Genomic DNA, 26,489 nt, shown 5'->3' on the forward strand with positions numbered 1-26,489 from the left:
AAGTCATCCCGTGTTCCATCACGAGTCTCACGTATTGTGTCACTGGCAGGGCCATCAGAACGTCACCCAAGTCTTCTGTTAGGAATCTTAAATAATTGGCCCCATTCAGACTTGCCGGCAAAAACACTGGACCGATGACGGCACAACCTATTATACCAGCCCACACGTTAATCCGCCACTGGTGTTGAAAATTTGATTCCCTTGATACGCGGGGATTCAAATGAGTCCAAAAATGTTCATTATGCATATTGATAATGCCCGCACGCGTAAATGACGCCTCGTCTGTCCACAGTACCGACGAAGCGAAGTCGGGAGACCTCCCAACCTGGTCGCGGTACCAGCGGCAAAATGCCAAACGTAGATCATAGTCCGCTTGTAACAGCTCCTGCGTTCTTTGAAAATGGTATGGGTGCTGGCCATCATCCCGTAGCACACGCCACACACTCATATGGTTCACACCACCAAAGGCTGCCGCAGCACGACGAGTACTTGTCTTTGGATTGCCGAGAAAATGTTCCAAAACATCTGCCTCGAATTCTGGGTCTCGTGAACTCGGCCGGCCTTCAGAACTGGAACCACGGAACGATCCACTATTATGAAGTCTCATAACCATCTTCCTGAAGCATTCCACAGCAGGAAATGGTCGACGTCGATTTTCTGGGACGCCATCAATAAACTTTGCCCAATAAATTTGGCGAGGCTGGCGCAAGCTCCCATCGGCTGCGCCTACGCACAACATCATCTCTTAGTAATCACTATTGCTTAAGCGTGACATAGTTTAAATAAACACAAAAACAAGACACAAACAAAACGATGACACCTATTTAGTCCTCACAACGCAAACGGCAATTACAGACTGTTACAAAAAATTAAAAAATAGCACCTCTGCCTCAGCGGCGGCACATCAAAGGACGCCGACTGAAACGCAAATTTTGGAATATAGGGTAACGTTTTCATAATGTACCTACAGGGTGAAATTAAAATTATTACCATCCTTTTGAAATAAGACCCTTCTCCTGATACAAATTACATCATTACATACACATTAAACGAATACCTATATCCTACGTCTACGACCTTCAACGTTGCACTGCATACGCCTTTGTTTGTAAACAAGCTCTGACCATCACCCGTACCACTTCCACATAATGCAAGAACTGACTGAGTGATTACGGATATACTGCACTAAGGAGGCAGTCACCCATCGGAAACTCACGACGTCCGAAACGAAAGCCTAACACACTAACCACTACACCATGGAGGCAGTCGACTATAGGAATCAAATCCACGACCTCCGAAACGAAAGCCTAACACTCTAACCACTACACCATGGAGGCAGTCGACTATAGGAATCAAATCCACGACCTCCGAAAACAAAGCCTAACACTAACCACTACACCATGGAGGCAGTCGACTATGGGAATCAAATCCACAACCGCCGAAACGAAAGCCTAACACTCTAACCACTACACCATAGAGGCAGTCGACTATGGGAATCAAATCCACGACTTCCGAAAAGAAAGCCTAACGCTCTAACCACTAGACTATGGAGGCAGTCGACTATGGGAATCAAATCTACGACATCCGCAAAGAAAACCTAACACTCTAACAACTACCCCATAGAGCCAGTCAACTATGAGAATCGAATCCACGACCTCCGAAACGAGTCTAACATTAACCACTAATCCACATCACCATGTATAAAATCAAATGCTGGCGGCGAAAATCAAAGGTGATATTTTTGCCGCCAAAGTTGCCGCCAAAGGCTTGCGACTTCGCTACGATTACGTATCGCGTACGCAAGGCGACTAATCTTGATACTTTGTTTATTTAGGTAAGATTTTTTATGGTTTTACACTATTGCTAATTTAAACTATTCTAAAATATTTCTTTAGATGAGTAGATATTATTAGGAAGTAAGAACCTTAATAGGTTCAACGGATATTAATTATTTCAATTTCACCATGTAATAAACCCATACCCAGAAAGTTGTCGTGTGTAGATAAGTCAAATTAAGCGTAAGCCTGTTGTTAGAAACGTGCGCTCAGCAATAGACGTATGTAAGTTAGTAAAGTACTATTTTTTGCACAAGGTTTAGTCCACTGCACTTGCATAGTAAGTACTGGTTGGAAACTTGACATTCTCGCATCTTTGAAGATTTCGGCAATTATCTCCGAAATCCAAGTTTTCTCACGATATTTTCATTTCCAAGCAAGTGATGAAAATTTATTTTATTTTTATTTTTTATTTTTTATTTATGGCACAATGTACAGACATCAGATACAGAAAGTGAGGAAAATAAAAACACTTAAAAATTAATACAACAGGCATATCTGTGCCCAATTATTACTGTGCTCAACATTCATTTTAAAACATTTAGATATACTTAAACAGACACTAAATCAATCATAAAAAAAAAATTAAATTAAATTAAAATTACAATAATTAATTCGTGGTCAACGATCAAAACTAATTTCTTGACGTTTACCGACCTTCAGGTTGCACCTTTACGATGAAAGTGTCCCAATACAAAATTTCAACTTTTTGGGAATAAAAAAGAAAATAAGATTTCAAGTTTTTTCATATTTTCATATTATTTTATTTATTACCTACTCTTGAAGTACTAAAGGTGATGGCCTTAATAGTCTTTGAAAATAATGAGGAAAAATGGAACTTTACAACTGAAAATTGTTTCTGATCATTTTAATGTTCAACAATTTAAAAACATAATTTACAAAAACTAGTCGCCAATAGGTCTTTTTTTTAACGATTTTTTGTTAACATTTAACGTATTAAGAATTAAGTCTTTTTAATGTTCATCAGCTAAGCAAGATGTCATAACCCTTGATATTGTTTTGTGGTCCCTGTTTCACAATTAAAAAAGAAGAAAGTCCACGAAACAAAAAAGTAAGTCCCTTTAAAAAGTAAGTTACTAAAAAATTTTTTTTTTTAAATATTAAGCGACACGGGTCGAACAAGTCGTGTACCCGGTGGAAAGCGTCACGCCTGTCCATAACAGTAGCACTGCCGCTCGAAGGCTACTGCTACGGCGTCCATCTCTCTGAGACATAGTTGACAAGTCCCATGTGCCTGTAATTTCACCAGCACCCTTACCCTTCAAAACTGTAACACGGTAATGTGGCAGTACTACCCTGGACGAACTCACAAGGAGCTCTACTGCTACTAGTGATTTTTGAATATGATTTTCGGAACGAAAATGGCTCAAATGCTAATCCGTCAGTGGCAGCGTGTTGTCTTTGCAAATGCAGATTCAACAATAAATGCGGCGTTAATATTTCGACGCGGGAGTAGAATTTTTAAACTGAAAGAACAAAATGAAAGGGACCTTTATGAATCAGTGCTATTCGAGCTTTAATTGCACAATTTCATCTTCACCACAGTGTGTGACTAATGTAACAAAATATTTTTTTAAGATGGTTTTACGGTATAAACTCATTTTTTAATTTTTTGATTTCGGTCGCTTTCATTGTAAGGGTGCGAAGTATTAGTCGGATAATTGCGTCATATTGCGTCATGCGTTAGAAGAAACATACCGACGCCGCCATGCGTTAGAACAGTACCGACGGATAGAAAGAGACAAATTTCATTCATTAAAATACAATAGATGAATGCGTATGGTAAAAAGAAACAGAGATAACTTTAAATATGTGTTTTTTAGAGGACATTAGTTTTATTAATGGATATTAAATGGAAATTTGTGTATTTTGTATGTTTGAAGATATGAAGTTAACGAAACCATATTACGTTATTATGTACTAAGTTTTAAATAATAGTTTTATTATGAACTAGTGTATTTTGGCAAAGTAATCGATAATATTTATTTTTCATTAAATGTTCACACGCATATTACATGAATAAAATAATAATAAATTTAGTAAATTATAACATAGTAATAAGAATATGGCATTAAGTACTTTATCATTTACAATAACATGCCTGAATTTCACAATTTTTTCAAGTTACGTAATTTGGTTGTATTATGATACTCAATAGAGATGTGATGTGACTATTTATTTTCGTTAAATGACATCAGCTGATCGAAACTGTTCATGGCGAAATTTCCATAAATAACGTAGTTTGTACTAAAACAACTTTGCTAAATAGTTTCATACCATTAACTGAATCCGACCTTCAAATATGACTACACCTTGCTGTTACACCCTGTATGTGTCGCTGGTAGGTGTCTATCTAATTTGGTTATTGTACTACTCTTCCAAACACAATACTTGAAAGCTGTTTAATAGTATTGACTTTATACGCTAAGTATTACTAAAATATTCATAGATTAGATGATAAAGTTCGATTGTATGCCTAGTTTATTTGACAAGGAGAAATTTGAATTTCAGTATTCAAATAGTGAGACAAATTGATTTCGCTGAGCGAAACGAAATTTTTTTTTTAAGTTTACATGTGTAACGTATCCGTCGATACGAAGTGATTTTTGTTGCTGTGACGTACGTATGTTTTGAACTAACTATTGTACAAAAAATTGGTGTTGAACATGTTTTATGTTTAATTTATTTACCATAGTTTGTAGCGTCGTTTATGCCCGTTTTTGTCAACTGTTAGTGTAATGTGTTATTATAATTAATTACCTCTATTTTACAGTATTTTTGTCAATTAACCAATTTTTTTCTTTGGCATTCATATGGTCGACATAAAAGATTGAATGCACGATTGGGCGAATTGTTAAATAGGTACAATAATTATGGATGTTACTAATTAAACGATGTTCGAAACATTTTTTGTGTTTTTTGTTAGTAGTCTTCTCATGATTTGGTAAATGTATTATTCAGACAAACTGCTGTGGAACAACCTTGCCGAGATCTTGATCGACTGTCCTATAATTTAGAGCGGAATGTGAGCGTGTTTGATCAGTTTTGGCAATTTTTTTCATTTATAAGGTGATGAATATCAGTACTTGGTACTTGGTGTAACGGGTTGGTGTCCGCAACTCGACGTCAAGGCGCCTATTTTGCGTGTGGATGAATATCAGTATGTTTCGACGTGTATCAGTTCAGTGGATAAAACGAGCGAACGCGTAAACATGTTACATAATGTAGTAAGTATATATACATAGTAACAACCTGTTTACAGTGGACTCGTCGAAAGCTTTGTACCCACCGCCTTCCGACTTCGAAAAACACGTGAGAGAGTATATGTTTAACTGCTACTACGAGTCTTCCATGATGAAAACGTGGAAGTGGAAGCCTGAGAAGGAATACAAATTGCGACCGATTATGCCCGTTAAAAAATCATCAGATTAACACTTACTCTGACTCTATTTGAAGTCGTAAATTTGCTTCATTCATATGTCGACAAAACTGTAAGCCTTGTAACCTGTCATAATAAGGCTCAATTTACATTGCAGCGGAAGGGAATTGAATCGAACCGAATTTTTATAATGATAATGAACTTTACGTCAATTATGCAACGTACTAACAGAAAGTGTGACTTAATCGGTTCTAGTCGTCATCAAAAACCAGATTTAGTTGTTTCACTGGCCACGATGGAATTAGCTTATTCCGGCACCACTATTGTGCAATATTCAGAATCATCAACTCCAAGCTTAGATCTGATTGCACCCAGAGAAAGTCGTGAATTAGTGCGTTGCGCGGACCAACTAAATCAAGTTTCTTGCGACTAGAACCGACTGAAAGACTAGTATTAATTTTAAATATAATAAGTTTCTTAGGCTCAATATACATCGCTGCGGAACGTAATGGAACGGAAGTGTAAATTTCGCTTCGTTGCGTAAGAAAGCGCGCGAATTCTCGCGATTGCGCCTTGAAGCTGTAGTAGGAGTTTAGGTGTTTAGGCTACGTCCTTTGCATGATAAAGATGAGCCGGGAAGATGCGTTGTTTTTTGAGTCGTATCTAGTTTGTACGTATTACCATGGACCAATAACTCAAGACAACTGCTAATCTCAGTACTACAGTTCGTAATTCCGAAAAAGGTCCAAATTTCGTCAGTTCTAGATGGCGCTGATCAATAGTCTGGAAGTAGTTCATTTAATGTAAATGGCTGAGGAACCAATTAATTCGTCTGAATGAAATATTACTTACATTTCATTCAGACGAATGTTCCAATATTGACCATGAACACAAATTTTTTTCTGAACTTCGAAAGGTAACTACGCGCATCATTAGATGCCATTATGTGTTATAAACGAATTTATAAATGATCGCTTCCTAATATGGGTAGATGCTAATCCTAAACAAAAGAATAACCGCAACTAGCCATGAAAATCTGTGCAGCAAGCGCCGTCTAGTTAATTTGTTTGTTATCATTAGAAATTAAAGTAACTTTGTTATATTGCAGCTTGTCAATATAAAACGAATTAGTTACAAAAATAGCTATTTGGTACTCGTCGCGACATCTGGTGTATCAATAAGTACTAAATACCTGCATACGCTGTCTTGTATCGCGAGTAACAGTTCCTTTAAGTTATTGGTCCATGATAATACTATTGACATACCGGTCATTATGGTATGGTTACAAAACTTCGCTTCCATTCAATTCCGCGGCAATGTAAATTGAGCCTTAGGCCTGTCCATTCGAGCGATATTTAAAATGTGATACAGCTCGCGTGCTAAGGCGATGAATTAAGGCCCATTTAGATGGAGAGAGTTTATCGCATGTTTCGTGACGAAAAATCGTACGCGTTTATCGTAAGCAATAATCCCCATAAGATTATCGTATCATAATGTTTCCATTCAGGCAAGAACTAAAATCTCGCCTACGATTATATCATACGAGATTCGCAAGCAACTTAATCGCCTCCTCGACTGTTTACACAGAGAAATATGTAGTAAGGAGATTCTTGCTTACGAGTTTTCGACTTGTCTAAACACGATCTCGTATGACATTTTTTCAAGTTCATACGATTATCGTACAAATCGGTTCGAACCGTTTTGAGTGCGAGAATTGCCGTTCGAGTTCAGTGATTACTGCGGTATTGACTAAGGACAAATCAAAATTACGCAAAAATCATTCAAATTTGGAACTGTTGATAATATTAAGTTCATTGCACTGTATAAAAATACAAATATTTCGTTCTCGTTTCATTAATTCTTGTCTTAGAAAAGCAGTGATAATCAAAACACCCTCGCGCACTGCACTCGTGTTAGTAACGGCTGACACAGAAACTCGAAATACGATTTTTGCTTTCGAGTTCTGTTTACACGGAGACGTTCAATATTCAAAGGCGAGGCGATTATCGCTCACGTGGACGGTCGATAATCGCGAACGTTTAGACGAGGAAAGATTTTATATTCTTTCGATAATCGTATCTTCGAGACGATAAACTCTCTCCATCTAAATGGGCCTTTAGTCGTGTCGTGTACTTTATTTGCTTGTTTCCGATTAATCAAAATAATCAATTATACAAGCTGTGACGTAAGTTAAAAAATATATTTTAAGAATGATGGATTAATTATTATTAGTTGTAAGTTGCATGACAATAAAATAATAGTTTGATACGTGAGTTTTTCTTTGTTTAATTTTTTTTGTGATATTCTACGAAGACGTCGGTCGGTTCGAATCCGGCCGGTTCGAAGGAATTTTTTCTAAGGGTCTTGTTCTAGAACTGTACTCAATGCTCAAGTCAGGATTGCACTGGAAACACAAGCACTGGAAATACGACCCTAATGGCAGGGACTTGAGTATGATTTTGAGTGCTTTAAACCATACTCAAATCCTGACTTGAGCATTGAGTAGAGTTCTGGAATACGACGCTATGGGTCGTATTCCAGAACTCTACTCAATACTCAAGTCAGGACTTGACTATTGCAGTGAGCACTGAAAATCATACTCAAGTCCTTGCCATTAGCGTCGTATTTCCAGTGCTTGAAATCATACTCAAGTCTGCTCAAGTCAGGATTGCACTGGAAACACAAGCACTGGAAATACGACCCTAATGGCAGGGACTTGAGTTTGATTTCGAGTGCTTTAAACCATACTCAAATCCTGACTTGAGCATTGAGTAATGTTCTAGAATACGACGCTTAGTGTTCGATCTTTCAAACAAAACTAGTGGAGTAATTTCACAAAAAATAATTGCATATCAATTCAATATAAATTTAATTATCACGTTATTATTAAATAAAATTTCTCGATACAATACTCGAATATTAAATAAAATTGCACGATACAAAAATCGAATACTTAAATAATAAAAATTGCCAGGAAATTAGGTAGTGAGCGTTAGTCCGAGAATGACCGATTAACGGTATGCTATGTCAGATTATGACTTATTACTACCAATAAATTTAAAAAAAACTAAACTTTTAGGTTTTTGTTGTACTATCTGACAAAATTTTAGATCTGTTTTGATAGTAAGGTAAGTTCAAACGCAAACGTCCTCCGTGACGACTCCCACTTCTGTCCTGCACACAGCTGTTACGGTTTGGAGCGATCTATTTAAATACATTTATTGTCGAGTTCTTAGGTTTTTGTGATTGTTACATATAGGAAATGAAACTATTTTTCCGGATTTAAATCGCGTATATTTGTTTGTTCAACCGTGACCATGGGACCTGTAAAGGGCTCGAAACGTTGGTTTGTTTGAATAAACAAATATACGCGATTTAAATCCGGAAAAATAGTGTCATTTCTTATACATTTATTTTTGTATGAAAGTAAAATTTTATGAATTATTAAAAGTAATGAAACAAAAGTTATTGTTTATGATCTTAGTAATATAGTCCTGCGAAGTTGTTAGTATTTTACAAATAGCTCTTGGTAAGGTGTTAAAAATAAAAACTAAATATTTTCAAGAATGTCAAAGTCGCAGGTAAACAGTTACAGGTGAGTAGCAAATAGAGAAAACATCACGAATCCGCAAATCACAGATATCAGAACCGATTGATTAACTTGCTATTATGAATGCGGCTTTAGTGCCTTACCTCTAAGGGCTTATGTTTAGGTTCTCGGGTTTGTAAGTCAATGGTTACAGGATACAATTGTTTGAAGATCCCAACGAAGGACTAAACCTCAGAGAGCTCCGCGTATTCACTGACAAATCAAAAACAAACTCAGGAACAGGTACTGGGGTATTCTCAGAAGACCTCAATATCAGAATATCAACACCGCTTGGTGACCACAACACAATATTCCAGGCTGAATGTATGGGTATCAAGTTGGCAGCAGAAGCAATAATAGCGAGAAGAGTAAAGAATCACTCCATTCGAATACTCTCCGACAGCATGTCAGTACTACAAGCGCTGAGCAGCTATGACATTAACTTAGGGCTTATATATGAATGCCATCAAGCACTCATGGAGGTATGTACACACAACCACGTAACTCTACAGTGGATTAAAGGACGCAGCGGCTTACGTGGCAACGACGCAGCAGACGAACTAGCTAGAAAAGGGTCGGAGACGGATGCTGTAGGGCCGGAACCCATAGTGTCCCTCCCCTACCAATGGTCAAGAACAACTATACTCAAAGGTACAAAATCTTCTCATAATAACATATGGACAACTCTTACGGTTTGTAGACAGGCTAGGGAAGCACTCCCAACGCCCAACGCCAGTCTATCTCGTAAATTAATCAAACTTGAAAGACAAGAGCTGCGCTCTCTATCTGCCGCTCTAACGGGTCATGGTCCATACAATAAACACCTTTTCAATTTAGGTATCACGGACAGCCCTCTATGCAGAGCGTGCATGGAGGGGGAGGAAACGGCTGCACACATCCTACTAGAGTGCTCCGGTGTGGCCAACTACAGGGCAAAGTACCTTGGAAGGCCGAGATCGCTCCCCGAAGTCTTCAGAAAACCGAAGAGGCTGCTGAGATTCCTGGAGGAGCTTGGGTGGCACGAGTAGGACCCTGCACCCACCACACGCAAAATAGGCGCCTCGACGTCGAGTTGCGGAAACTAGCCTGTTGCACCAATACCAATACCAATAATAGGTTCTCGGGTTTCTCACAGAGAACAGTTTAAGGAGGCTGGTATCTACACAAAGAAGTAAACAAATAAAGTAAATGACTGTGGCATCACAGTACATTTTCTCAAAAATGTTGTATGCCCGTATAAAAATATACATAATTTCATTACGAAAGAAGATATCCATAGTATTAACCTCAGAACTAAGGCCAAACTCATGGTACCACGATTTCGTTTAACTAAGGTAAACCAATATTTTATGAGGAACTGTATACGTTTTTACACTAAGATTCCGGCGAATATATTAAGGTTATTATTTCCTGAGTTTAAAACTTACATTAAAAGTATTTTAATTGAAGTCATATTACAAAATTGAAGAGTATGTTTTAGATAAAGAAGTATGTAAAGTCAACAAGAGTCTAGATTCCACACAATTATGATTCCATAGCATTTAAGTTTATTTGAAAAGAGCAATCCCTGGAGTTTCGTGCTCGTTCTTAGGGAGGTCAGAGCGTAGTGAACAAGCATTACCTAGCTTAAAAAATGACGTTTTCAAGTGCAAAAATTTTACCTATGGAATAAATGATTATTTGACTTTGTCGCATTTACTCACGCCGCACAGCAACCGCGTGCACCTGTCATGGCAAAGTATGCTTTTAGCTTTTACGCTTTAACATAAAAGAGCGTCCCGGGCGCGTGGGCGAGGCTGGTTTGTCTTTGGTCCACGCGGCGACCGAGTGGCAACCGCGCGGTTGTATTATTCAGAGGAATTTAAATGTTGTTACCTAGTAAATAGAACTCAGATTCGCCATTAATGCGTGAAAGCGTGGTGACTGGGTGGCCACCGCGCGGCGGCCGCGCGAAAACTTTCGCCTCGTGTAACTGGGCAGTAACCAATAAGGTGCGGCTGTGTTTCTCAGTAATAGACTAATTTAAATAAGGTACAGTAGGTCAATGGGTACAGTGCTTCTATTTTCTCAATGTCCCTCGGCAATCATAGGATTTCCGAATGCACACGAATATTAATTTCCATGCCTATTAATTATTAGATTTAAAATCTATAATGATTTGAATTTTGAACAACGTACTTTATTGTTGTTTTGTTTTAATTTCCGTGTGAACTATAAAGCTAGCTGTAAAACTATTTCCCTATTTTTAATAACATTTACTCCATGTCAATAAACTAAAAGTTTATATTTTACCGGTTATTAATTATTTCAAATCAGTTCACATTTCTTAATTTGACATAGCTATAAATAAAAAAATTTAATAGCAACTCTATACTTCCAAGCCGTCTGAAAGCGTCCGTTTGTATGACAGGAAAAAGGGCAACCACAGAGTGCTTTACGAGGGCAACTGAATAAAACCCGACGACAGCCGAAACGCGAAGTTTGGAGAGGGACGTTGAGAAAATAGAAGCACTGTATAGATGCCAAAATGCAAGACTTGCGTCTTCCGGAAAACTTACGTGCATTCTTGAGAATTCCTGATGCTACCGACTGTGGCGTCTGGCGAAATTTCGGGTTGTGGCGCGACGGGAGGCGCTATGTGGCGTCAAGTATCTATGTAACAGATAGGAAATCTTTGCAAAATGTTCAATATTGGTAAAAAAGATTTTCGTTTCTTCCATACATCACGAACTGAAATATCGCTTCTTTATCTGTTCATTTCCCTTTTCTATACTCCAGCTTCATAAATAAGCGAAATAAAAACAATATCCAGTTTAGTAGCAGTAAACCTCCTTGTGAAAGTGTTCGTTCAGAGAAGTAGGTACTGGCACCGTCACCATGCCTATTTTTGCCGCCAATTAGTATATGATATGAGCATTATTGCGTTCCAGTTTCTAGGGGTACGGATGCTGGTGAAATTACAAGCACGTAGGACTTGTCAACTATGTCTCAGGGTGTCGAGAGCAGTGTCAATGTCCCTCAGATCTTTGTGATTTCAAGCGCTGAGTGGCACTGCAACAGTTATGGACAGGCGTGTCGCTTACTACCAGGACCACGACTTGTTCGTCCTGCCACTTGGTATCATAAAAAAAACTTCTACGTGAACCTGGGGGTCTACTCCCATTCTACGTCAGACATCAGTCCGAAAAATTTACTGTCAAATTACAGGCACATGGGACTTGTCAACTTATGTCTCAGGGTGACGGGCGCAGTGGCAGTGCCCCTCAGATCTTTGCGATTTAAAGCTCTGAGTGACACTGCAACTGTTATGGACGGGCGTGTAGCTTACCATCAGACCATCAGGCGCACGGCTTGTTCGTTCTGTCACTTGATTTTATAAAAAAAAATTAATACTCGACCAAATTAAAAGACGTATGATGCGAATGAAGCTTCATACTTGACATTGACGGAGGACGGGAGTAGATCCCCTGTACCATCTTCATCAAACGCGAGCTCGTCATAATATAAAAAAAAGAAGGCGATTGACTAGTGGGTTACTACTTAAACCATGAATTCACAATAATGGGATTTCAGACAGGAGCAGAAGAAAAAAGCCCATAGAGCCCTTTCTTTATTACGCAGGTTAATCTGTAACAGCTTCTTAACATCTCCCACATGAAACTAAATAAATAAATAAATTCTGCCGTATGGAATTCAAAATACACAATTTGAAAATTAAAAATAGAACTGAATGTGAAAGTAATGTGATTATTTTCATTTATACATAGGTAATATCTACGTACATAATACTTAATTATATTATCCATTTATAACGAGAATTTACATGTGTATATTTACTATATACATGTGTATCATGTGGCTTCATTGTTTTTTTTTTATTTTCAAATCGTATTTTTGAGTCACGACAGTATTTTGGTTTCGTCCGGTCGTGCTAGCCCTCTATGCGTTTAGGTTATTGTTCTTAGTGCAAGCCTTTTATTTTTTTCCATCCTCTAAGGTGTAAGCCCTACTGGTGATATTTTGAAGTCTGTTTTACATATTAAAAAAAAATCTACTCGCATCTGTCTATTGGCCTTACGTGAATCTTTTTGGAATATAATAATAAATTAAATAAATTTGATTGAGATATGGCGTAATGGCGATGTCATTCCGATTTTTACTTGATTTTAAGTGCTATTTATTTAATGAAGAATTTATATTCCGTTTATTATAATTTATATTCCTTTTCACTACTGTAATGAAAAGGAAATAGTTTTTGTACGTATATTATAATTTTTGAAATGTATTCATGTACAGCAAAATCTTTGGTGTTAGTATTGTTTTGTTCTAATAATATTTTTTTGGCAAAGTGGTTTATTATTATATCAGTTTTGTAATTGCAGGTGTTGCACAAATGTTTTTAGAGCGAAGTTGTTAAAGAAATTAAATGAGAAATCGCGGGAAGTGCTTTTAGAAGTAAATTGCAGATATGATTCGTCAACTACAGCACCTGGCTTGATAAGGGGCATTGACCATCTTAGAGATCCAAGACTTAACAAGGTAATTAAAATCACACATTTTTTACAAATTAAAAAAACTCGTAAATGTCTATTTTATAGGTACATAATCAAATTACACATAGAATATACAGCCTTGGGCAAAAGTATTTGGCCTTGGCCATAAGTATTGAGCGCCCTTTGAATTCCGGAGGGCACTATAAGTATTGCAGAAAACAGGCCATACTGTTTAAGAATTATCCGGACATTGTCAAAGGATACTGCGATCGACTTCGGGTAAACGGGCTGATCTGGGGTCAGGACCTGCCTGACATGGTTCTTGTGCATAATGGTCGATAGAGAGGGTCATAACTCACAAAACTTATGTAGAATTGTACGCGAGTATTTGATTTTTTTTTGGCCAAAGTATTGAGCACGCTTTGAATTCCGAATTGTACAAAAGAACTATTGTTTCGGCATGTAAATGGTTTAAAAATTATGAGTCTACCCCTCAACTAGCTATAAAATACCTGTAACAACGCACCAACACCCCACTAGTGGGGCATATATGGATTAGTGCGTTGTTAGAGCGCGATACAATAAACATTATTCCTTTTTAGGGTCTCGCATTCACATTGCAAGAAAGACAAGCTCTCGGCCTTCATGGAATTTTGGCTCCTCATTTCTATACTCAGGAGCAACAAGTGGAGATATGCACTGTTGCTATAGGCAGATATGCTGAGGCTTTGAATAAATACCTTTATCTCGTAGAGTTGATGGTATGCATAGGAATTTTTGTTATGCAATACAGTTATGATTTTTATTATTTCTGTCCCCACTGTGAGTATTCAAGGTCATCATATGAGTTTATGTGACGCCTCAGGATTAGACAGACGAAATACATTTTGAGCATTAAATTGAAAGTTGTAGAGGACAGGTGGACGCCCCGCATTGTCCAGTAAGTCGTTTTTAATAGTTATTTGTTAAGCAAGGCTGCAAAGTTGTTGTTTACACGCGAGTGCTTGTATTGAAACCTGAGTAAGCGAATTATTCTAAGATGCAAAAAGAGAATCCTGAGCGCAGCGAGTGTTTCAAGCCACGAGACGCAAAATAACTTTGCTACTGAGCGAAACACACAACTTTTCACCTCACTATATGCTATAGGAAAATGGTAGACGAAAGAGAAACAGTTGAACTATAACAAATCAGTTCAGTTCTTCGAAGAATTAAAATAATTTAATAAACAAAATTAGTTATCGTTGTTAATTTAATGTCAATAATACTAAGAATGGAATATACCAACGGATCTTTTTTACATAGATAAATAATGTATGACAAATTGCGTATTTGAACGTGTCATTATGTATTTTTTTCATCGAAAGAAAAAGTTAGGTGCACCACATTCATCGAGTATATAACCAGATACTCGATGACCACACTCCATCGTCAAAAATTTCGAATTTCAAAAATCTTTTCCACGCTACCGTGGACAAAACACTTAGGGTCGTATTCCAGAACTCTACTCAATGCTCAAGTCAGGATTTGAGCAGACATGAGTATGATTTCAAGCACAGGAAATACGACCCTAATGGCAAGGACTTGAGTATGATTTTCAGTGCTCACTGCAATACTCAAGTCCTGACTTGAGTATTGAGTAGAGTTCTGGAATACGACCCTCAAACACCTGCGCTTAGATTTCTAATGACAAAAAAGTCTTTCCGACCTAGTGAGGTGAAAAATAAATTGTTTATCACACCGCAGCAAAGCAGTCCATTTTCCATTTCCCTTATGGTTACTCTGGTACTGAGGCGTTATTTAAGTACTAGCAAATTAAAAAAAGTCAGTTGTCGCTATAATTCCCAGAATGTTAGGGAGCATTCCAAAAAAGTTTTGACGTTGGCTCCGCCCAAATTTGTGAAACAAATATATGCCTGAAGTTCGCGTGACATGCGACAGGAGATGTTGAATTTTGCGCATTAAAAGTTCCAAATTCGTTTTAGCGGAATAACTCTAAAACTAAAGGGATTTAAAAAAAATCCTTAGTGACAGTTGTCGACCATGCATAAATATAATTAATTATCTAATTTTTGTCCTAATAACCTGTAGCATTTCGAGGATAAATCGAAAAAATGTGAAAATTAGAGGTCATTTCGTGATTTTTATCTATCGAGGAAACTTTATTGTTTTATGTTTCTGATTAAAGTCTATGCTTGAATATACCGTGTAGTTACTCATACAATATTTTATTTTTAACTTTAAAGTGGATATACCCCTCTAAAATCAAATCGAAGATTAGGAATTTTTCCTCTGCTCCCTCTTTAAAGTACCTAGTAATTTTCTGAAGTGGAGCCTGTTATCCCTATGAAAACAGATTATGTTGTAATATAAGAAAATGTAGATAGTATTTTAGAAATAAACCGATTTTTGGTATTTCAGGACACAAATGAAAGGCTATTTTACAGCCTTTTAAATACGGATATAGAAAAGTATATGCCAATTATTTATACTCCCACTGTCGGTTTAGCTTGTCAGAAATTCGGTCTTGCGTACAGACGACCTAGAGGCCTGTTTATTTCTATTCATGATAAAGGTCATATAAAGAAAGTTATTGGTAATTGGTAAGTTTATAGAATTACCTTATCAACGTTAATATCTGAAGACGATTAAATGAGTAAACCATAATGAATTCTAAGTTACTTTTTACACGACTTTATGGTGTAGCCAAAACAATAGTAGTATGATTTGCTGGAGTTGTTTGTTACTATTAATAGAATCACAAGTTTGATAATTTTCGGATCTTTTTTACAACTTGTGCCTGATGATAGTCCAATGAAGGCTATCCCTGGATAATAGACGACCTATTTCTCATAATCCTAGTCTCACTGCTTATAATTCAATAAGTCAAAATAAACTTGATAAATGCCTCTGGGAAAATAGTGGATCAATAGCATTTTACAAATATTTTTCCTTACATTCAGATTCAGCTGTTTCATTATCACCACAGTTTTTTGATTCCAGGCCAGAAACCGATGTCAGAGCCATATGCTTCACAGATGGGGAAAGAATCCTAGGGTTGGGTGACCTAGGGGCTTTTGGCATGGGTATACCGGTTGGGAAACTTGCTCTATATACGGCCCTGGCTAGCATTAAACCACATCAATGTTTGCCTATTACTTTGGATGTAGGGACTAACAATAAGGTAAAAAATGCCAAAGTGTTAACATTATTTATTAGCTGGTCTCAAATTATTTTCAAATCCCTGGTCTCAAAATATTTCCAGTATCTTGTACTATGGTAACCTGTATGATCCGATTTGGCTTTGAGTTATGAAACATTAAGGTCCATTTTAATAAACAGCTCATAAGTCCATCATTGTGAATAAGTGATCAGATCATATCAATTCTCTTGATTGATTATGACTCAATAAGGACCGTAAACTGTAGCTTAAATACACAGTGGTGTTTATGTTTATAGACGACTATTTTTGTCATTTCTTAAATGATGTGTGAACAAGTGAGTTCCCAATTAAGTGAAAACACTCAAGAGATAATTAGTTCTTAACATAGGTTCTGAGCTTGAAATGGAATTATTAATATCCACGGGCGTAGAAGTGCTATGCAATACACCTGACCCAAGACAAATTAAGAAAATTTGTAGATCCGTTCATTGTTTCCTTGAGTACACGTAATTGGGTCAGTTTTGCGTAAACAAGAACTTGTTTCAACCGGAATTTTAAAATAATGTAAGGTAAAGTGCTTTGCTGTTGAGTCAAAAACATATCCTGTATTTCTAACACCTTATAGATTTGGAAAATGTATATAGAAAAACAATTTTGCCCCTTTGGCCGCTGATTGTTACGTCTAATAACATAGTGTAGATAAGCCGAAAGAAAATGTTATAAGCACGCTAGTGAATCGAAGGTTTTCTAGAATAGCGGCCTATCGCAAAATAGAATGTGTCTGCCGCGTAAAGTTGACAAATCCATCCATGACGACCATCCCTATGTTGTCATGTGATTAGTCTAACCAATGAAAAGCTCGGAATTCCCATCACAATAAAATTTTGCATTTTCCGAATACATCACAGTAATATGTTAAGAAAGGATTTGGATTGGGCCATTATTATTGAAACCCAGTGACGTATGATTATTTTCGCAGGCACTCATAGAAGATCCAATGTATATTGGTTTGCGTCGTGAAAGGGCCCGAGGACAGGAATACGACGATTTCATTGATGAATTTATGTTTGCGTGCACTGAAAGATATGGTCCTCGCGTTCTTTTGCAGGTAGGGAATTAACATTTTGTACCTTTCACTATTATATATGTATAGGGCTTAATTCGTAGAAATTAATGTGATCGTGGGACTTCGGATCCACAAGCCGGGATTGTAAAAAATAATTGTAAAAAAAATTTTAATTCAAGTTTGACTGGAGTGTCCTTGAACTTCCTATGCTTTGAGGGACGCGGGGACGCATTAGATCACACATAATTTTACCTTAGGCGGGGAACGTAAGAGTTGATCGCAGTCGTCCAATCAACGCTGTTTCCTATCACATCATGCAAACTCAGAAGAAGGTATTTAAAACTTGCGCCGTAAATACCTATAAAGCGGTTACATAACAGGTGAATGTTATTAATAAATGTAATCTTTACATCGAATTTTATACGAATTTCAATCTGAACTTTCGACGATTGTCTTCTAGTTTGAGGACTTCTCCTACGCAAATGCTACACCTCTCTTAGAAAGATATCGCGATAAGTTTTGTACCTTCAACGATGATATTCAAGGGACAGCTAGTGTGGCTGTTGCTGGTTTGCTAGCTGCTACAAGAGTAACAAAGAAGAAGATGAGCGAGAATACAATTATGTTTCTTGGTGCAGGTTCTGTAAGTACACAATTAAGGTACATAACAAATAAGGTAAATCGCGTATATTTGTTTTTTCAAACAAACCAACGTTTTGGGCCCTTCTCGACTGAGTCAGGCGTGACTATGGGACATACATGGAAATGTATGCGTTTTAGATCCGAAGAAATAGTTTCATTTCCTAATTGTCAATTTCTTTTAAACTTGAGTATATCAAAGTAGGTATAGTTCTGCGAGAAATTTTTGTATTTGAATTTTTTTATAAGACCAAGTGACGGGACGACCAAGTCGTGCGACTGATGGTAAGCTACACGCCTGTCCATAACATTTGCAGAACCACTCAGAGCTTCACATCGCAAAGATCTGAGGGGCACTGCCACTGCGCCCGTCACTCTGAGACATAAGTTGCACAAGTCCCATGTACCTGTAAGTTCACCAGCACCCTTGCCCTTCAAAACCGGAATGCAGTAATGCTGACATTACTATTCAGCGGCAGAAATAGGTTATGTTTTTAATCTTTTAAAGGCTTTAATTTTATTTGTAAAAAAATAAATTCAGTGTCCCTTCCGCTCGACCCGCGCAATAGAACCGATTCAATACGGGAAAAAATTGGATTCAAGCTGAGGTAGTGACGACTCTGAAGTTTAATTCTTTTTAACTATCGAGTTCTTAGGTTTTAGCGATTGTTACATATAGGAAATGAAAATATTTTTTCCGGATTTAAATCGCGTATATTTGTTTTTTCAAACAAACCGACGTTTCGTGCCCTTTACAGCTCCCATGGTCACGGTTAACTGAGGTGGTACAGTCATCAACCAGTTATGTCTAATATTAATGCCAATGTCGCAGGCCCCGTGTGAAACCACCAACAGTCGAGCGAAGACCTGCCATTTTACCTTACATGAGAGGTGATACAGACAAGATCGGAAAAGTCCTCTAGCGTGTATCTATCAAGACCTATTTGAAGCCCCTGAGGAAGATTTCTCAGTTCCTGAGACCCGTGAAATGTAATATCCCCTTACAGGATGCAGGAGTTTACAAGGTTGACTGTGAATGCGGTATCTCTTATATTGGACAAACGAAGCGAAGTATTTGTACCTGCGTCAAAGAACATATAGCTGATGTCGAACACCGTCGCGTAAACAAGTCTGCAGTCTGCGAGCATGTCATAGATAAACCTACAAATTCAGTGAAGTTTGACAAACCCCAGGTCCTTGCAAAAGAAGTCCGTTATCTACCTAGGATGTTCCGAGAGGCCATTCAAATTAAAAAACATCCTAATTTCAACAGGGAAGATGGTTTCTCCGTACCACCAGTTTGGGGTCCAATATTTCCTCTGATAAAAAATCCCAAACAGACATAAGACTGCAGTACTCATTGACTTACAATTATATGGACGTCGGGTCCGCGCTAAAAAGTGTCCGCACTTGTAAGGCGCTAAAATCGTATACAGAGCGCGACACTCCGCTTTAGTCTTCATTTGTTCTACGGACAGCGCGATACTGCGATGACATAACAATTTAAATTTCGAATAGGTTGACTTGGGACATTTTTTTCGTGGTTTTTGTATTAGACCCGTCGTCCATTTATTTGTAAGTCAATGTGGTTTTTGTATTAGACCCGTCGTCCATTTATTTGTAAGTCAATGGCAGTACTAATTAATATGTTTTAGTTTATTCTAATTTCTATTAATAACTAATAATAAATTGAACTTAATAAAAATTCATTCAATAAAATAATTTGTAAAACTTGATGTAGCGTAAATTGTAATGTTTTCTTTGTAAAATTAAAAATAAGGCATTTAATTAATAACTATTGTAACTATAGTGAAAAAATAGAGTGGTTTGCATTAATATTAGACATAACTGATCGAAGCCTGTACCACCTCAATCAACCGTGACCATGGGACCTGTAAAGAGCCCGAAACGTCGGTTTGTTTGAAAAAACAAATATACGCGATTTAAATCCAGAAAAAATAGTTTAATTTCTTTTTATCTAGACAAGAAAAACAGACTTCTAACAATATTGTTTAATTTTAATAATTTTTCGAACATTGCAGGCCGCAACAGGCATTGCAAATCTATCTGTTTTAGCAATGGAAGAAGAGGGTCTATCAAAAAAAGATGCTGAAGCTAAAATTTATTTATTTGATATCGATGGGTTGCTGTCAACCAAACGCGATGGGGGCGTGCCGCCTTTGAGCAAACAATATGGGAAAGATGTTGAACCATCGAAGAATTTTGAGGAATGTGTTAAAAAGTATAAACCAAGTTGTCTGATCGGTTAGTACTTATTTTGCTCATGGTAGAGTACACCTTTGCATCAATTTTCGACGAGTGTGACCGACACGTGATTTGGACGCGCGTTTGACGCAAAATGGTACATGCATTGCGTACAATGCTGAACATGATACAAATTATAGGTACCTTATAAACAACAGAATGAATATAATAACGGATAACTCACGTATTTAAGTCGAATTTTTCCTCGACATGTTTCGAACCAATTCGTGGCCCTTAATCATGAGATTCCGCGGCGGTGACTCGACGGAAACTATGCGCGCCAAAGCCCTCGTTTACATAATTTTTATAAAAATCATACGCAGGATTGCACACTATACACTTACAACGTCGCTTTCTAAAATCTCGTCTACACTAACCACTGACGCAGTACCTAACACTGTTTTCCAGCCGGGCGGGTACCGATCATCCATTATCACGATAGAAATTCGAATGACGACCAATCTCGATAGCTTCACGTACTTTCCGCGGAATGAAGTGCTTTTCTCTCGCCAGTACGGACACTTTATATAAACGAATATAGTGTGTCGAATCCGAATCCTATGAGTGTTCCGTCACTGCAGAGCCCCGATTGCCTATTGTCGATTGATTGTGAGTTATCCGTTATTTTAGTTAATATGTCTGAGTCACACGGTGGTTTTCTATTTAGAAGATTTGTTCACATTCGATACCTAGTAAATAATAATTGACTATTTTTCCCTATTAAAAGGTTGTTCGACAGTCGGAGGAAGTTTTACACCCGCTATATTGAAAATAATGGCTGAAAATTGCGAACGACCTATCATTTTTGCATTATCGAATCCCACGAGTAGAGCTGAGTGTACAGCTCAAGATGCCTATGACCATACTAATGTTTGTATATTTTAAATTCTTTTTTGTTATAACTTTGCAACTTGAAGATTCGGACTTTGCGATGTGAGTAGTAGATAAAAACAACTAAGAAATGTTGAAGAAAATATTTAAAAAATAGATAATAAAAAAGTGTTTGATTTCGTGGTGGAGCGAGGTTTCTTGAATGTCTCAGCTAGCAATATGCAAATATTTGGCGCTTTATCAATATTGTATGTGTGTGTTTTCTCCAAAACTACATGCACAATAAAAAAAAAGTATTAAAACTAAAGGTAGCAAAGGAGTCAATAATGTAAGATTCTATTTTAAATTTTGAAAAAAAAAAGAATCCTGTTACTAAATTAAAGTCTAATTCACTAGCAATATTAGCAGCGTATTATATTATATACGGTTACTTGTAGGGCAAATGCATTTTTTCTTCGGGCTCACCGTTCCCACCAGTGAAGTTCAATGGAAAAACTTACAAGACGGGGCAGGGTAACAATGCATACATTTTTCCTGGAGTCGCACTAGGTGTCATGGCAACGGCTGCCTACATTATACCTGACAAACTTTTCTTGGCCGCTGCTAGGGTAAGCAATTTATATATTAAATTGATACTTACTTATGCTCTTGAACATATCGATGATCCAAAAGGAATAAAGCGGTAATAATGTGGTGCGCGACTTATTTTATTTCCTTCGCCCTCAAAATAATGGGGAATAGCAACATTTCAAAGCATTACCTAAATCATTGTAGATGGTGCTTGCGCGAATATAAATAAGTACACTGAAATAATGCCTGAAAGTAATCCATGCGACGCAACGGCCGAGTAATGGAAAAACTGCTTTGAATGGTGGTATGTGTAAGTTAACCAAACTCCCTCATTTTTTCGCGAATAAAGCCGTAAAAACATTGCAAAATAATCAAGAACTTTATCGTCTGTGAATAATTTTTTTATGGTTTTTCTTGTTTTAACACTTGCGCGCAATTTCACCCATTGACGTCTTTTGGTTGCTATTCGTTGTAAGTTCAAATGATGAAGAAGATTTGACCGTTTATTGGCTCTTCAGTGAATGTATATATTTTGGGTAAAATAGCTTTATTCCCTTTGGTCGTCGATGTTTTGTAAAATACGAGAGCAAAATAGACGAGGTAAAGTTCTGTAGGTGAGAGGTAAAGAGTCTTAAGTACCAAAAAGTATTTTTTTACTATAGAGCGTTTCAAGCAGAATGAGACTGTTAATTAAAATAAATTTGAATGTCAAATATGTCAAAAGACAAACGACGTTTGGACTTAATGTCTTTTATTTTAGCATTATCAAATCATGTAAATTAAAAAAAAAACCACTTAATGTCCTTTTCACCTACAGAGTTGCATGTTCCGCAAAAGTTCTTTTCCAAGATCACCGTTTCTTGTGCTTAATTGTCTCTTTATAATAAACATTTTCTTTGCGAAGTAGCTGAATAACTGCTTAAAATGTTCTCTATTATTTTTCTAAATTTCAGTCTTGTGCGAATTTCGTTCAAGAATCAGACTTGAATGTCGGCCGTATTTACCCACCACTATCGGATGTGAGACAAGTGTCCTTCCAAATAGCAATGGATATCTGTAAAATATGTTATGAGGACGGTGAGAAACGTTGTATTTTTTATGTGGTGCTTTAATATGTCGCGTGGTTCCATTGTGGCTTTTTTAATCTCGCAAAAGCACAAACAATCGGATGACAAATGTGTTACCGAAAGAACCAATCCTCTCAATCCTTAAATCTTGAAGGTAAATCAGGAAGGCTATCTTCATTTGCAACACTTAAGAAGTATTTATAAGGTCGCCAGTGCAGTAGTATAGTAATTTAGTTGCTGTAGATTTTGTGTAAGAGTTGGTTCAGGGAAGTACTGCCACTTCACCTATGTCTGCCGCCAAGCAGTAATGTGAGTGGTAAGGGTGCTGATAAAATTATCTATAGGCACATTTGTCAACTTAGGTCTAAGGGTAACGGCCGCAGAGCCAGGCCGCTCAGATCTCTGGGCATTGCAATTGTTATGGACAGGCCCGTCATGTCGTTTATCGCCAGGCGCACTATTTGTTCATCTCGTCACTTGGTGTCATAATAAAAAAAGTGCATCACCGTCCACGGGAGATTATATCTCGTGTCCCCTATGTTCGTTTGTAATTGTACTGGTTCTCGCCAATCTTTATTCGTTAAGGCAGAAACAGTTTGGGCGGTGGAACATGCCACAGCACTTGCGGAGAAGACACCACAAGTAACGTTTTTTTAAAAAGCTTATAATAACCTCCCAAAGTGCAGGCCCAGTGTGGTGGAGTATGGAATTAAATTATCTACCTTGTTCTTCTTGCTGTAAGTACTTAGTAGCTTAGTGTCTTAAAAGTACAAAATAACTCTTAAAGTTAATATCTTAGAAGATCGAGGATGGTGATTGTTCTTATCTTATAATGTATTAAATGTGATGTGCAATAATTTTTTGTTGAATTGATATTCAATTATTTTTTATGTGAAATTACTCCACTAGTTTGTTATAATTATTGATACAAAGATCGAACACTCAGAAAAAAATCCTTCCTAAGCCACGGAACGAACCAGCGGACCTCATGAATTTTTCTATGTGCTTGTCGTATCTTTGTATTTCGTTTTTCAACGACTTTTTAGCCGTAGCGCCGTCTATGAGAAATCTTTGAAAGTATTTCGACACCTAGTTAGATAACTTTACAGCTACCAACCTCGGCTAGAGACGCCTCTATTCACTGTATTAATTTTTTTGTTGAATTGATATTCAATTTTTTTTTGTGTAATTACTCCACTAGTTTGTTATAATTATTGATACAAAGATCGAACACTCAGAGTGATGTGTAATTAGTAAATGAACAATACAATAAATATTGTTAAGTTTCTATTTATTAACAGGTCTTGCGACTCATTTCCCAAAGCCGACCGATTTCAAACAATTTATTGGAAATCATACTTACAATCTGAAGTATCCATCGTACTTACCAGAGTTCTTTGATTACCCTGCACAGCCTAACGTCAAACTGAAAAAGATAGACGAATGTTATCCGTACGTATTTGTTACTTTTATTTGTAGTTTTAAGATATTTGTTCACTGAAACCGTTACTCTTCTGCTCTTTCACGATTCGATTGTAATAAACAAAATAACATAATATATGTAGCTACAAGGTAGGTAATAAATGACACGTCGCGCTGCCTGATTGTATTTGTTTTGAGCCAAGCCGTAACTGAGCAGTACTTCTGAGCGAATACTGTTGGGCGACAAAACAATTTTAACTTACTCAACAAACTCAATCCCTAGAATGAGTGCCCCTTAGTATAATTTTAATTTAATTCCAGGACTAAAAAGCCAAAAGAGTAAAGTAAGCACAACCTGGAATTTATTATTAGTCATGATAAACAATTTGTTTAAGATTGTCGATTACTTATCGGATCTGGTATTGGATGTGGACGCAAAGAATAAGTTACTTTTTGTGGTATTTATTGTTGATTTTTTTTAAAATAAATTTTCGTAACATTTTTGCTTTAATAACTAGTGTGGAACAACATTTTTTGATATTTTTTATTCTTTAACAACTAATGTGGAGTAACATTTTTTGATAACACTTTTTTTTGTTAATAACTAGTATCGAGCAATACTTAAATAGGGTGATAAGAAAATTTTTTGGAAGTTCGTTTTTTCTTGACTTTTCGCGTTTAGCGTTTCAGCCACTTACCTACACCTTATTTAAGGCCGTCAAGGAAACGCTAAGAACTATTAATATAGGGCTGGAACGGCTATTGTGTGACAGCGTGTCTCTAGTCGCATATTTCAGTTTTATCAATGAAGCTAATACCCATACAAAAATGTTCTTCCATCCAGCAGTCACTGGCTAGGAATTGTTTTGGAAAGGATGATGACTAACGGTTTATATACAGGTTGCAATCGCTAAGTATTCCCAGGCGATTATTCCGTAAATATAAGAGATATCAAAAACCTTTAAAATGATATCGAAAGTACGTTACCTAATGAGTAAAACAAAAGTAAAGTACCTCTTAAAGTAGCTCAACTAAAGCCTCTCTACGAAGTCATATCATATTAATTGTATGGAGCGCTTGACATTAAAATTTTGGAAATTTCTAGTTTTATTTTTAAAATGTTATTGAGATGGTTTTACTTATTAGGTAACAGGCTTTCGATATCAGTACCTCTGCTATGAGATTAAAGTGACAGTTATCGTAAGCGACTGCGCAAATTGTTTGTATACAAAATGTTGCTTCTTCTTGTGATCGCTAGGGGTGCTGTATAATTTGCCATACAAAATTGCGAAGTAATTTACGCAGTCTTTAGCTAGTCTAGTCTCTAGCGACAACTGTTACAATAAACTCGTGGTAGAGGCACACTTTAATCTCTCATATTTACGGAATAATCGCCTGTACGTACTTAAAGATTACACACCCTGTATAATTGTATCATGACATGAATCCAATATGTGTAATCGCTAGTTGCATACTTGAGTTTTGTCAATGGAATTAACACTTTCCTGGCACAGTATTCCACAGATATCGGACGCCAGATGTTTGTGTCTTTTGCACTGGACCGTTGCCACTGAATATGTACTACTTGGTTATGATTCCAATTCGATAGATTTTTATGTTGCATGTTACTTGTAGGCCTATTTATTTTCTTACTTTTCAGTAAAATACGACGTCAACACGTAAGTGAAAATTTTGTGTGTGATTTTTTAGAATGTAAGTGTTTTTTTACGTAAATACATGTGTAAAAATGTTTTTCTTTATGTACGAGATAAAAAACTTATTTTTCACCCCTCTAGCTCGGAAGGCTTTCTTTCTCATTAGAAATAAGCGCGCAAAAGCGTTCTTTTCCACGCTAGCATGGAAATGGTTTTTGAAATTCAAACTTGACGGTGGACTGTGGTGCACCTAACTTTTTCTTTCGATGAAAAAAAATGACTATGCGATTTGTGGTAATATAAATCCGTTGGCATATTTTATTCTTATTATTGTTGACATTAAATTGACAACGATAACTAATTTTGTTTATAAAAGTATTTTAATTTGTCGACGAACTAAACTGATTCAAAACCGGAAATATTCGCAATTGGGAATGTTTCCGGTTTTGATCGTACGACCAATAAAGCTAGTAACTAAAAAAGTTCAGAAAATATTT

The 26,489-nt window shown here is 36.9% G+C and overlaps 1 protein-coding gene across 1 annotated transcript; it reads left to right on the plus strand.

Annotated features, from left to right (window-relative positions):
- Positions 1 to 8,801: 8,801 nt before the first annotated feature.
- Positions 8,802 to 26,091, plus strand: LOC113229231 (NADP-dependent malic enzyme-like). Its single transcript, XM_026462758.1, has 13 exons — positions 8,802 to 8,830; positions 13,207 to 13,363; positions 13,920 to 14,078; positions 15,736 to 15,917; positions 16,318 to 16,498; positions 17,457 to 17,585; positions 18,004 to 18,186; positions 20,225 to 20,447; positions 21,175 to 21,317; positions 21,716 to 21,886; positions 22,802 to 22,925; positions 24,217 to 24,367; positions 25,998 to 26,091. The coding sequence occupies exons 1-13, from the start codon at positions 8,802 to 8,804 to the stop codon at positions 26,068 to 26,070; spliced, it is 1,905 nt and encodes a 634-aa protein (XP_026318543.1). The 3' UTR covers positions 26,071 to 26,091.
- The last annotated feature ends 398 nt before the right edge of the window (positions 26,092 to 26,489 follow it).

The sequence above is a fragment of the Hyposmocoma kahamanoa genome, unplaced genomic scaffold, assembly GCF_003589595.1.
Source record: "Hyposmocoma kahamanoa isolate Upper Pololo Valley unplaced genomic scaffold, ASM358959v1 296, whole genome shotgun sequence".
Classification (NCBI taxonomy): Eukaryota; Metazoa; Arthropoda; class Insecta; order Lepidoptera; family Cosmopterigidae; genus Hyposmocoma; species Hyposmocoma kahamanoa.